Source organism: Chrysochloris asiatica, unplaced genomic scaffold (assembly GCF_000296735.1).
Source record: "Chrysochloris asiatica unplaced genomic scaffold, ChrAsi1.0 scaffold00219, whole genome shotgun sequence".
NCBI lineage: Eukaryota > Metazoa > Chordata > Mammalia > Afrosoricida > Chrysochloridae > Chrysochloris > Chrysochloris asiatica.
Window position 1 is genome coordinate 1,631,769 of NW_006408737.1, and position 14,150 is coordinate 1,645,918.

The 14,150-nt window shown below is 40.8% G+C and overlaps 1 protein-coding gene across 1 annotated transcript; it reads right to left on the reverse strand.

Annotated features, from left to right (window-relative positions):
- Positions 1-5,039: 5,039 nt before the first annotated feature.
- ASCL3 (achaete-scute family bHLH transcription factor 3) lies at positions 5,040-10,566 on the reverse strand. Its single transcript, XM_006872989.1, has 2 exons — positions 10,527-10,566; positions 5,040-5,641 (listed from the first exon to the last, which is right to left on the reverse strand). The coding sequence occupies exon 2, from the start codon at positions 5,627-5,629 to the stop codon at positions 5,084-5,086; it is 546 nt and encodes a 181-aa protein (XP_006873051.1). The 5' UTR covers positions 5,630-5,641; positions 10,527-10,566; the 3' UTR covers positions 5,040-5,083.
- Between the last annotated feature and the right edge of the window lie 3,584 nt (positions 10,567-14,150).

Below are 14,150 nucleotides of genomic sequence, written 5' to 3' on the forward strand. Positions count from 1 at the left end.
AAGGCACAGGAACCGTTTTTAGGGATACCGAGCTTTAAATCCCTTTGGCATAGCTTGCCGTGTGTTTGCTTCTCTCTGAGCTTCACTTACCACTCCGGAGATAATATATGTAAAGCACCTGGCATATAAGTATCTCAATATACAAGGGGACTCCAAAAAGTTTGTGGAAAATTCCATTAGCTTTTAATGCTATTTTTCCATAGTACTTTTTTAGGCCCCTCGAATGTTGGTTGTTTTTTTCCCTCCTTCCTCTTCCCCAGTAAGAGGAAGCTGTTAACTGGAAAGTTGGTAGTTTGAGCTCACCAGCTGCCACAAGAGAAAGCTAAGCACTTAGCTTCCACAAAGATTTAAAGCCTTGGAAACCCTATGGTGTAGCTATACTCTGTCCTATAGGGTCTCTGAGTTGAAATCGACTTGATGATGGCAGTGGGCTTTCGGACCTCCCTATGAAAGGGACCCCTAACAGCTCTGACTCTGGCAACAAGCCTCTACACCAAGTCACAAACTCCTCTCCTATCCCAAGCATCTACTGGACTAACCCTGTTCTGGTTGAATTGAGAACCCAGAGCCTAGCCACCTCAAAACTGTTCACACACAACAGCTGCCCCCCAGGGTCCAAGATCAAACTGTTGCCTCAGCCCACCCAAATCCTGTTAGGGTCTGCCCCTGCCCAAGTGCACAGGTCTGGCCTTTAAAGGGGCTTACTCACAGTCCCAAACTCCACACCTTTACCTCAGCCTCTGTTCTGCCCTCTGACAGTTGGGCCTCAGGACCTCAGCTTCACTGACTCCTGGTTGCCAGGCAGGTTGCCATGGATGCAAGCCAGCAGGAACACGTGGTCAAGTGAGTGACTGAGCATGTGCAGAAGGGTGACCGGAGTGGCTTGGAAGGACTGGGGCAGGACCTGGCAGGGCAGCTGTCCAGGGGGACATCTTGGGAGCCATGGGGGTGGTGATGTATGGTAGTTCTTCACTGTTCCCATTGAAGATACTGGGGGGCAGGGAAGTGGAAAGAAAGGCCAGTGTAGCCTCATTTCCCAAAATGCAGACTTCTTCATAGCTAGAAGAGTCCGTCACATTCAGAAACTCCCATGGATCTCAGGGGTCCTGTGAAGGCGAGAACTGACCTCAACAGAAACTCAAGGCTGTCTATCTGCTTTCTCTCTGTGCAAGAAGGAAGCTAAGAGAAGAGGGAAGCCTCTGACTGATCTAGGTATTCTAACATAGAAGTTTTCCATTGTTTAAAACAAAAGAACCGGAAGTTGTGGGCAAGCTCTGTAACAGACAGGACTCTGGTGACGAGATGGGGTGTGGTGACCACTTGTGTGGTGGGGCAATAGACAAATGGAACAAGTCCAGATTCTGCTCCAGTTGTAGGACTTGGATCAGCCATTCCACCTCCCCAAATCTTGTGAAATGAGAGGATCCTTATATCCTCTTACTGCTCAGACATTCTTATTCTTCATATTTATATGACTCTCAGTAGAGCAGTTTTCAAGGGTTACTGAAATAGTGGCAGGACATGGCAGCATGAGGAATGACCTATGTTCTGGAGGGCATGGGAGTCTTTATTCAAACATCCATAGAAGGAGGTTGCTATTCTATGGTATCTTGACAGTCACTGTGTGCCAGTTATGTGTCTGGCATTGTGTTCAGTGGAGAAGTCCCCCCAAAATATGTAGAGACATCAATGGGTGTGTCTTCTTCATTCATTCCACCCTTTTGCCTAGTTTCCTGTTTCTGGGGATCCCTGTATTTAGAAGCTGGCTGGACCCTCAGCTCTAGGGGTGAGCTCCAGTCAGCACGTTCCCATCCCTCTGGCCACAGGGACTTGTTAAGAATGAGCATGTTCTGAGCCTCTCCAATCAGAATGAATCCCAGGGCTGTTGGGAATTCTGGGATATAGACTCTCACTTTGCTCCTGTACATAAATTAAAAAGCATGTTGTTCTGGGAGCTTCTCACAGTCATTTTGGGATCCTGAAGAAGAAGACAGAGAAGATTGATCTAAAGAAAAGAAGACAGCCCTACTGTGAGATGTTTCATTTATATGAGTCAGTAAATTCCCTTCAGTGATTAAGCTAGTTTGGGTTGTAGCTTTTATTACTTTATTTGCAACCAAAAGCATCTTTTTTTCCTTCTTGTTACTTTTTTTCTTCTTCCTTTTCTCTTTTTTCCTCACAATTATGGGGCTTATTAAGGAGTCTTGGTGTGGTACTGTGGGATAAAGTACTGGACTGCAAGGTTGGCTTGAACCACAAGGTCAGCGGTTCAAACTGACCAGCTGCTCTTCAGAAACCCTATACAGGGTTGCTTTGAGTCGGAGCTGACTAGATGGCACTTAACAACAACAACAAGGGAAGGCAACAGGTTACAATTCAGGATAAGAAATACTCAAGTCACAGTTCTTCAGTCATGACTGCAGGCAGGCCTCTCACTGGTCCTCAGCCTCTTAGTCATGAAGCCTCTTAGCTTCTGCTCCACTCACTGTCAATAAATGCCTAAAAGGGCATACCACTGTACCATAAGCCTCAGGCTCAAAGGCAATCAACTCTAGCTCCATGGGTCAGCAAACCTAGCTCCCACAATTAAGTCTCAGAAGGCACCAGAAGCATCTCAACTGATAATTTATCTCACAGAACTTTGTGGGTTTGTACTCAGGAGAACAACTATTGCCCCGGACTGTATATCTAAAAGCTGAGTTATTTGGTACACAAAGTCAGAGTTATTACCACAAAGACCAAAGATTCCAGCAGTAGCTGGATTCCTAAATGAGGCAGGTGAGATTTTGATAGCAATGTGGAAGAGAAAGATGACATTCTATGCATTTGCAAGACTGATTTTTATTTTCTAGGGGAATGAGATATCTGGGAATTCAAGGTGGATATTTGAGATGGGGCCAGGTTGCAGGGAATTTTGAAAACCAAGCAGATACATTTAGACAATGTGGTCATCAAAATGAAGTCCAACCATGGGGTTTGAGAGGCAGAGAGACAGAGAGACCTAAACTGCTGGTGGGTGTCAGTAAATAAACATATGGGGTGTTATTGTTGTTGTAAAGTGCTGTCGAGTTGGTTCCGACCCATAGCAACCCTGTATAGGGTTTCCAAGGAGCAGCTGGTGAGCAATTCAAATGGCTTTACAGTCTGGCACATTAACCCACAGCACCACACCAGGACTCCAACATATGGGGTTGTTGTTGTTAGGTGCCATCCAGTCGGTGCCGACTCATAGTGACCTTATGCACAGCAGAATGAAACACCGCCCGATCATGGGCCAACTTCACTACTGTTGCCATGCTTGAGTCCATTGATGCTACCACTTGGTCAGTCCATCTCTCTGAGGGGTCTTCTTTTTCTCTGACCATCCATCCACCTTACCAAACATGATATCCTTCTCCAGTGACTGGTCCCTTCTGACAATATGTCCAAAGTATGAGAGACGAAGTTTGGCCATCTTGGCCTCCAAGGAGCACTCTGGCTGCACTTCTTCCAACACAGGTATGTTGGTTCTATGGGCAGCCCATAGAACTTTCAATATTCTCCTCTAACACCATAACTCAACAGCATGAATTCTTCTACGGCCTTCCTTATTTACTGTCTAATTTTTGTATGTGTATGAGGTTATTGAAAATGCCATAGCTTGGGTCAGGCGCACCTTAGTCCTCAAGCTGACATCTTTACTCTTCAACACTTTAAAAAGGTCTTGTGCAGCAGATTTGCCTAATGCAATACGTCGTTTGATTTCTGACTGCTGCTTCTATGAGTGTTGATAGTTGATCCAAGAAGAATGAAGTCCTTGACAACTTCAATCTTTTCTCCGTTGATAAGAATGTTGTTTATTGGTCCAGTGGTGAGGATTTTTCTTTTCTTTACATTGAGATGCAATTCATACTGAAGGCTGTGGTCTTTGATCTTCATCAGTAATTATTTTAAGTCCTCTTCACTTTCAGCAAACAAGGTTGTATTATCTGCATATCACAGGTTTTTAATGAGTCTTCCTCCAATCCTGATGCCACATTTTTCGTCACAGAAGCCAGCATCTCAGATTATTTGCTCAGCATCAGGTTGAATAGTTGCTGTTATTATCGCTCTCATTTTGTGGATGAGGAGTTGAGACATAGAAAGGAAGAAGTGGAGTCAGAATTTAAACCAAGACATTTGGATTCCAGAAACTGCCTTCTCAACCCCAATACTAAGTTGTCTAGGGAAATTTTCAGCATGCAGCAAAAATGTGACTCTGAAATATTTTCAAATGACAGCAAGGCTTTGTAAAGAATTTTTGCTTTAGTTCCTAGCTACTTCCCCATTATGGCATGGACACAATGTATAGACTTCTTGTTAACTCCAAATAATAAAAACCATAAAACTTTGACAAATCATGAGATTTGTGATTGCTTAGCATGAAACTTCATTGTGATTGTTTAACATGAAACTTCTGCAAAATGCATGACAAGCAAGTAGTCCTTAATCATACTTTTCAGTGCTTGTTTGAGAGGTTCTCCCATGCTGAGACTCTGGACAAGTGTATGAGAAGGACAGGATGGGAGGGAGAGAGAATCCTGGGCCCCTCTGCCCCCTAAAATCTGGAAAGAGATGACCAAAACTTAAGCCATCTTCTCAATCTACATAAGGTAATGTATGCTGTTGTTAAGAGCTGTTGAGTCAGGTGCAACTCATAGTGATCCCATACAGGGTTTCGGAGGAGCAGCTGGTGAGTTTCAATCACTGACTTTTCGGTTCAAATCAACCTTGTTGTCTAGTACTTATCCTACAATACCACACTATTTGTTGTTGTTAAGTGCCGTCAAGTTGGTTCTGTCCCATAGCAACCATACATAGGGTTTCTGAGGAGTGGCTGGTGAGTTTAAACTGCCGACTTTGCAGTTTGAACAGACCTTGCATTCTAGCACATTAGCCCAGAGTACCACACCAGTACATCTCAAATCTAGGTAAGCAATAGCCAACATAGGTTAACCTTTGAACTATCTGCCCAGACAGAAATTATATTCAGGGAAAACTATTGAAGGATGCTGTAAGAGACCCCATTTTGTGAAATTATCTGTTTCCATTTGGAAACACTGAGTCAAACAATTCTAAAAATGGGGTCAGTATGGCAGCTTGCAGTTGCCATTATGGGAAGTCCTTTCCCAGGGTTCTTCTTGGTCTCCGCCTTTTCAGGGTACAGAAGAGACTGCAGGTAATTAATGTACTTGATTGCAGCCCTGAGGGTTTCCACTTTGCTGAGTCGCTTCTCTAAATACTCCTCTGGCAGATGATGGCGGAGTTGGGCATAGCCTTCATTGACACATTTCACCCGCTGCCTTTCCCGTTCATTCCTTTTCCTGATAAAAGCTGGCCCATAGGAGTATTCACACCGTCTGTAATTTGGATAAGGCATTGGGAAAGAGAAGGGACAGGGCTCGCCATAATTGTCCATGATCACAGAGTCACTGGAGAAAGGCAGCAATGGCAGCTCTTCAGAGTAAGGAGATGGCACCGGGGCATCAGGGTACAAGTGGAAAGTGACCATAGGGTCCAGATAGAAAGACCTGGTCAGCGGCAAGTGAACAGAATCAGAGAAGACGGGCAGTTTGTCTGGTAGATTAGAGTAGCTTCTATTGTCCATCATTCCCTCTTTAACCTGGAAAAAACTAAGTTTATTAATTTGGCCAGATCAGGAAGGAATAGACACCATTTGCTTTTAAACACATTCTGCTTTGATAAATTGTTTTTGAGCTCATTCCCAAGACTGGCTGGGTTAACAATATTCTGTGGGTGGTAAGAGAAGATTTTCAATGATACACAGGAAACACTGTTAAAAAACACTGAGTCACCTTGTGAGAAAGTTATTCCTCTTTCAATTGTCTTAATCCATGTGTTTAGAAAGATACAACTCCAGTCTTCTGATAGTACCTTCCATACTGCTCTAGAGTGCTTCTTAATCTGCCCTCAGATCCAAGTCTTACAGCAATAGTACCTACCTGAGGAGCCCTGGAGGCACAGTGGTTAAGCATGGTACTGCTAACTGAAAGGTTAGTGGTTTGAACCCACTGGGCACTCCATGAGAGAATGATGTGGCAAGCGTACTTTGAAGATTTTAGCCTTGGGAAGCTCAGGAAGCAGTTCTACTCTGTCCTTTAGACTTGCCAGGAGTTGGAAATGTTTTGATGGCAATGAGTTTTTTGGTTTGTTGTTTTTGGTTTCAGTGTAGTGATTTCTTGGCTAGAATTTAATATTTTTACTGTTAATGTTTCTTTATTATTAAGTTTACTGGTCTCACATTTACAGTAGTAATATAAAGTTTCATTTAAAAATAAATATACTTAATGAGAAAACATGAATTGATTTTAAGAAAAAATTTTTAATATTAAGGAAAAGAGCATTTTCCTTCTGATGAAACATAGATGTGATGAAGACCGTGAAGATATATGCTGATAATTAAAGTTTGAGTAACTCTGAAATACCACAATATTCAAATACATGTTGGAGAAATGACAAACTAGTTAATGATCATGTACTCTCAGCAGGCATAATCAATACCAGGACAAAACCAAGGTTAAAAATGAAGAATTATATGCTTTAGAAAATTCACTAACTTTCTGGAACCACTGAGGCTGGGAAAACCATCAAAACTACTGTTCCCAAATAATCCCTAAATTTTAAACCAAAAACATCCCCTAACTTCCTCTTCTAACAAAACAAGTTTGATTGGTAAAGACTGTCTGCCTTGATTACTATGCTAAGCCAAACCATCTCCAAAGGTCAGAGAGGAAGTTTAGTGGGCAGTGATTTCATGAGGGGGCTTCAAAAAGTGTGGAAAAATTCTGTTCTCTCTTAATCCTACTTTTCTGGGTATTCTTTAAAGCCCCTCAAGCCCTATGCTAATGGGGAAGGAACAGTTCTGAAGAGGATGACAACGGCTGCACAATTTAGGAAATGTAATTAGTGTCACTGAATTGTACCTGTAGAAATCGTTGACTTGGTGTATGTTCTGCTGCGTATATTTTAAAAACAAAAAGTAAAGTTACTTTTTAAAAAATGAACTATAACTTTAAGTGAGACACTCAACTCTCAATTAGAAAATTTTTATTTACACAGAGCTTTCGTTGTTTTGTAGTTAAGTGCCTTCAAGTCGGTTCCAACTCATAGTGGCCCTGTATAGGGTTTCCGAGGAGCGGCTGGTGGCTTTAGGTATATTAAATAAAGTGTATCTGCTTTAGTTTTTGATACATCTCCCCCCCACACGGAACACCAGAATAAAGCATTATGCCCTGGAGGGCCCACACCAGCACATTCCGTATTTCAGAAGAGATCTGCATCCATCTGATATTTTAAAGCAGCATTGCTTTTATTGCTTTTTGTCTTGTAAAAATGTAAGTACCACAGACTTTACAGGGCCATTGTGTTTAACCAGGTAGCGTAGTGGTTACGAATCGGGCTGCGAGCTGCAAGGTCAGCAGTTCGAAACTACCAGCTGCTCCGCGGGAGAAAGATGAGGCTTTCTGCTCCCGTAAAGATTTCCAGCCTTGGAAACCCTGTACAGGGTGTCTATGAGTCAGAACTGACTCCACGGCACTTAACAACAACAACAACAACAAGGGTAGTGCTGTAGGAAAAGAGCATTTTTCCTTCTGTCCTAACACCCTGGAGTTTTGATCTTGATTCTGTCCTTTCTAGCTTTATGTCCTTAGGCAAGTTCCTTAACCTCGCAGAGTTTCAGCTTCCTCCTATGTCCTACTGAGATATTAACTACTCTGTAGGTGGTTGTGAGGATTAAAGTTTTACGAACTACCAAGTACAAGAAGGCAACCTGGTGGCCCAGTGGTTAAGTGGACTAACTGCTAACCAGTTGAGTGACTGGTAACTGGAATCCATCAGCCACTCTGTGGGAGAAATATGAGAGGGCTTCAAAAAGTATATGGAAAAATGGAATTCAAAGATAATGGAATTTTTCCCCATAAACTTTCTGAAGCCACCTTGTATGTGGCAATGTGTTTCCCTAAATATTACAACTTTAGAAACATGATGGGGCAATTCTACACTGTCCCATAGGGTCCCATGAATCAGAATCAACCCAACAGCAATGGATATTTGGTTTACAAACACAAACATTAGTTTCTGTCCTTTCCTTTCTTCCTGGATGCATGCCTGTACAATATCCCTTTCTAAACTGCACCTTACAGAAAACTTGGCTTGTATTTTTCCCTAGTGCTGGAGAATGAAAACATTTATCTACCAAAAGCGCATTTGTTAACAAATGAAGAATACAGAAAAGAAAAGCAATAGGAACATCTAATTATGAGTTGATGATTAGAATGATCTCCAGAAAAGAAGGAAATAGAGCTTTCTGTTAAGTTCTTGGGGGGTTGATTTTTCATCTCCTTTAGGGGGGTGAATGGTTGTTCTTTATGCTTAGCCTATACAAAGAAAATGAGCCATAAAACCAGTTGCTAATCAAAAAATGAGCACTGTAAGGCCACCCAGAGGCTCCTTGAAAGAAAAGCCTAGAGAGTTCCTTCCAAAATAATCAGTCATTGAAAACTCTATGAAGCAAATTCTACTCTGATACACTGTGGAGTCTTCATGAGTCAGAATCTACTTAGGCAACTGGTATGTCTGTTGTTAGGTTTGTGGGTAAGATTCAGTAAGTGTGACACTTCTCTCTCTGCTTGAGTACAGGCAAAAACTGAAGAGTGGGAGGAGCAGCCTCTAAGCACTAAAATTCAAGTACAAAAGGGTGTGCTCCAATTTCTGTGAAAAGGCCTGGTGTGTTGCTGTAGGTTAAGTATTGGGCTACTATCCACAAGGTTGGTGGCTCAAACCAACCACCACATCTTGGAAACCCTATACAGGGTTTGCTTGAGTCAGAACTGACTCGATGGTACTCAACTAGTTGTTCTTAGTGCCGTGGAGTCAATTCTGACTCCTAACAACCCTGCATAGAGTTTCAGAGGCTTCAAATCTTTGCAGGAGCAGAAAGCGTCATCTTTTTCCTGTAGAGTGGCTGGTGGGTTCAAACTGCTGACCTTGTGGTTAGCAGTCCAATGTGTAACCCACTACACTACCACAGCTTTTAAGTGTGATGTTGGTGGTGCTGGTAAGTGCCCTCAAGTAGGTTCCAACCCATAGCGACCCTGTATAATGTTTCCAAGGAGTGGCTGGTGAGCTTGAACCATCGACCTTGCAGTCTAGCATATTAACTCACAGCACCACACCAGGATAGCCCCAATTAAATATTAAAACTGAAGGATAGGAAATGAAGGATTCCAAATTACTGACCAAATGGCCTAAAATAACTAAGATACACAAAAATTTCTGGAAAATAAAAAACCAGCCAAGATTATGTCAAAAAGAAAAAGTTGCTAAGAGGAAAAAGTTAGGAAATTCCCAAGCCAGGAATTCTAGAGAGTAAGTGATAAAGAACACATATGGCAAAAGCTGCCAAACGATGGCAGAGTGGGTACTAAACCTGTGTTACAACATTTCTCACAATCACAGAGTCCCAAACCAGAGCTGATTAACAAGTTACCAAAAAGTAAAGCAGATGTCATCAAAGTTAATTACATATAAGAATTCCTTGGGGTGTGGTTTGACCCTGAAAGATCATTTAAATATCTTAAACTTTGGCTGAGATGAAATCTGAGTAGTCTATATTTACCATGAGTAGTGAAAAGGTTCAGGTTTTAACAAGAGATTGGGTAATTCTTGGGAAAAGGACATGGTGTCTCTGGAGACACATCAAGGAGAAGGTTTTTTTCTGCTGAGCATTTCCAATAAATTCATTAATTAACATCATAACATTTACATAGAGTCACCTTTTATTCAAAGAAGAAAATTAATCACAAAATGACAGAAAGAAGGAAAAAAAGCAGAGATGAAGAGAATCAGGAAAAGAGTCCTAGTGGAATCTGGATATGTTTATAAAATTTGAATACAAGTAAAAAACAACACAGACTGTTAGTGCCGGGCTCCACATACGGGCACAGCTAACAAACACACTTCTTGGGAAAATCTCAGGTTTCTGTCTCAGAGCTTTTCTCGGAAATAAATCATGAGGATGCAATGATAAAATCTTGAGATTCTAGATGCTCTACTGAGCATAAAAATGTCAACTTTCAGAGATATTAAAAATAATCATATCTAGCAAAAACTGAAAAACAAACATAAATAAATCATGGAATGTTAGAGCTGGAAGAAACCTTAGAATTCCTCTTAGTCCATCCTTCATTTTCCAAATGAGCAAATCAGTGTACAGAGAGGTTGTGACTTGACTGGCATTGCAAAACTAGGAGCAGAGTGCGGACCAGAACTAAGGTCTCCACACTACAACGTTCTCACTTTTCCACATTCATTTAGCCCACAGCAAAATCTGTACCTTCCAATATATAGGCAGCATTTGAAAAATTTTAAATCATAAGTTAGTTATCAGGTCGCTAACAACATTCACCACTTGTCAACCTTGCCTGGGGATTTTCTTAAAAACCATCTTATTCTTCTCCGTGGGTCACCTGGGAGAAATCTCTTACCTGAGCTTTGCTGTCAAGATGCTGTATTTTGGGCTGAGTCAGACTTGCCTGATTTATAGGTCATCATTGGTGACAACATGCAAAGTAGCTTATAGTTAAACAGAACCACACAGTTCTGGTTTGGCTTTTTCCTACCTACTATGTAGACATGAAAACATGTAACAGTACTAAATGGAAAAGTTTGCTTATACAACTAGATCCTTGTAATAGATTCTCTTGTAAAATGAATGTTCTCTCATGCATCTGTTGTTGTTGTTGTTGAGTGCTGTCAAGTCAGTTTCAACTCAGAGAAATCTTGCATAAGGTTTCTGAGGAGAAGCTTGTAGGTTTGAACCAGTGATCTTGTGGTTAGCAGTCCAGTGTTTATCCTACAGGACTCCCCTATGCATCTAGGTTATATCAAAATTATTTATGGAAATAGTAATAGTTTCATTAAGCAATAGTCTCATTATAGAGATATATATACTGATCAACATTCTGTTAGATATAAGAACAGAACCAAAAAGATTAACATAACTTTTAAATTAACATGATCTTTTAATACTAACTATAAAATCAATAATTTAAAGTTAGATTTGTAGTTTAAATTTCTTTTTATTTTTACTAGCCAAAAAAAGACATTAAAAAAACCTACTGCCATTTCCTATTCAATATTGTGCTGGAAGTCTTAGGCAGTCCTATAAGAGAAGGGATTAAAGGCATACAGATTATCAAAGAACAAGTAAAAACTCTATTTGCAGATAACATGATTTAGGAAAATCCCAAAGACTCAGCAAGAAAGTTACTGGAACTCATTGAAAGATTCAGCAAAGTAACAGGGTACAAGATCAACATAGAGAAATCAGTTTGATTCCTTTTTACTACTAAAGAAAGCTATGAAATGAAATCAGGAAAACACTACCACCTACAATAGCCATCCCAAAAATGAATCTAACCAGAAAAGATGAACCTACAGAGAAAACTACAAAACAATCCTACAAAAAACTAAGAGACTTACAAAAATGGAAGAATATACCATGCTCATCCCAACACTAATCAAAACAATCTCTCTCTATGTATAATACAATCCTAATCCAGATTCCCAACATCGTTCTTTAAAGAGATGGAAAACTAATCACTAACTTGATATAGAAAAGAAAGAGACACACAAAAAAAGAACAAAGTAGGAGTCTCTCCCTTCCTGATCTCAAACCTACTGCACAGTCACAGTAGGTCAACACAGCCTGGTACCAGCACAAAAGAAGACACATAGATCAATGGACAGAAGTGAGAATTCTGAAGTGAATCAATATGCCTCTGGTCAGCTGATCTTTGACAAAAGGCCAAAACACATTAACTGGGACAATAACTGGTGCTGGCAAAATTGGGAATCCATTTACAGAAGAATCAAACAAAACCCTCATCTCATTCCATGTACAAAAACGAACTCAACATGAATTAAAGACCTAAATGTAAAACTAAGAATTATAAAGATCATTAATGAAAAAATAGGCACAAACATAGGGACTCTGATACATGGCATAAATATACTATCAAACATAAAATGCACAAACAGCGTAAAACAAAATAGATGACTGGGACCTCCTAGAAATTAGACATTTCTGTACATCAAAAGATTTCACCAAAAGAGTAAAATGAGAACCCACAGACTGGGAAAAAAATGTCTGGCAAGACATATGAGACAAGGGACTAATCTCTAAAATTTACAGAAAACTTCAACACTTCAACAAGAAAAAGCCAATTAAATTAAATTAAAAGCCAATTTAATTAGCCAATTAAAAAATAAGCAGAGGACATGAGCAGACACTTCATCAAAGACATTTAGGTGGCCAATAAACATATGCTCGCGATCATTACCTATCAGAGAGATACAAAACAAGGAGATATCATCTTACCCCATCATTAATAGCAAAGTTTGAAGAAACAGAAAACAACAAATGCTGGCAAGAGTGTGGAGAGGCAGGGATCTACCACACTGTGGATGGGAAAATAAAATGGTGCAATCACTGTGAAAAATGGTACGGTGCTTGCTCAAAAAGTTGGAAATAGAACTATGACCCAGCAATCACTCTGGTTGGTATATATGCTCAAGAAACAAGAGCCATGACATGAATATGTACCGTATATTCATTGCAGCATCAATCACAATAGCAAAAAGATAGAGATGGTCTAAGGGTCCATCAACAGAAGAATGGATCAACTTTGGTACACACACACAAATACGATACTGTGCAATGTTGAAGATTAACAATGAATCTGTTAGACATTGTCCAACATGGATGAACCTGGAGGACATTATACTGAGTGAAATGAGTCAATCACAACAGGACAAAAATTGTATGAGATCACTGTTGTAAAAAGGGCAAGGAAAGGTTTTCATGCTATAGGAAACATTCTTTGATGGTTACCATGGATGGGAAAGTAGTAATTCACTGGCTAGAGGGCTGTTGTTGTGAAGTGTCATACAGTCAGTTTTGACTCATAGCAACCTTGTATAGTTTCCAAAGAGTGACTGGTGAGTTTGAACTGCTGACTTTGCAGTTCAAACTGACCTTGTGGCCCAGTGTTTATCTCACACACCAAACCAGGACTCATGTTAACTTGAGGGATAGGGAAGGCAATATACAAGAGGTAGCTTGGCAGAATGATGAAAGTAGCAGAAGACACAGGGAAGAGTGCAAGAGTTAAAGAGAGGTAAATACTGTTAAATACACAATCCTGCAATAACAGGGATCTATGGGTAGATACATGGACAGATACACAAGCTGAGCAGGTGTGGTGGGGGAGAGTGTGAGTACACCCACAAATATATAAAGGTTTCACAGAGGAGGCTATAAACATATCCATGAACGTGGTAGAACATATTGGAGTCAGTTCAGACTCATGTCAACTGTCTAGTGTTTCTGAGGCTGTAAATTTTGTGGGAAGCAGGAAATCTCATCTTTCCCCTATGGATCAGCTATTGATCTCGAACCACTGACCTTGTGGTTTGCAGTCCAGTGCTTATCATACACAGCTACTACTACAGGGTGCAAAATTGACAATGTTCTACATCCTACTTTGGTGAGCAGCATCTGGGATCTTAAAAGCACATGAGTGGCATCTAAGGTGCAACTACTGGTCTCTCCCTGTCTAGAGAAAAGAAGAGTGATGAAAATTGTAGATGCTTGGTATCAGTTCGTCCAGTGGACTAATGGACCACGTGAACATCAGTGTCCATGACCCTGAGATCAGAACTAGATGGTGCCTGTCTCCCACTACCAACTGAAAGGAATTTGAAAGAGACCACATTGGAAGATCCTGGATAGAGTGGAAAAAAATGTGGAACTCACTAAACTAAAATTTATAAAACACACCAGGCTTACTGGTCAGAAAGAGACTGGAGGAACGTGAGACGATGACCTTTGGTCACTCTTCAGGTCTGGGCTGAACTCACCCTCATGGCCCAGTTTCCAGTCAGCAGTAGAGGTATATAGGGGGAACAACAACACTAGTGGGGTATGCATACCAACTAGTCAACATCAAAAGGGCAGCAGTTACCAAAGAACAAAATTCAAAAGGGCTGGGAAAGAACGGAAATAAGTATCACAGGGAGGAAGTAAGATAACTGCTGCTACACGAGGG

What these genes read in the sequence shown, in the direction of transcription:
- ASCL3 (XM_006872989.1), bottom strand. Translation starts at nt 5,629, where the DNA reads ATGATGGACAATAGAAGCTACTCTAATCTACCAGACAAACTGCCCGTC.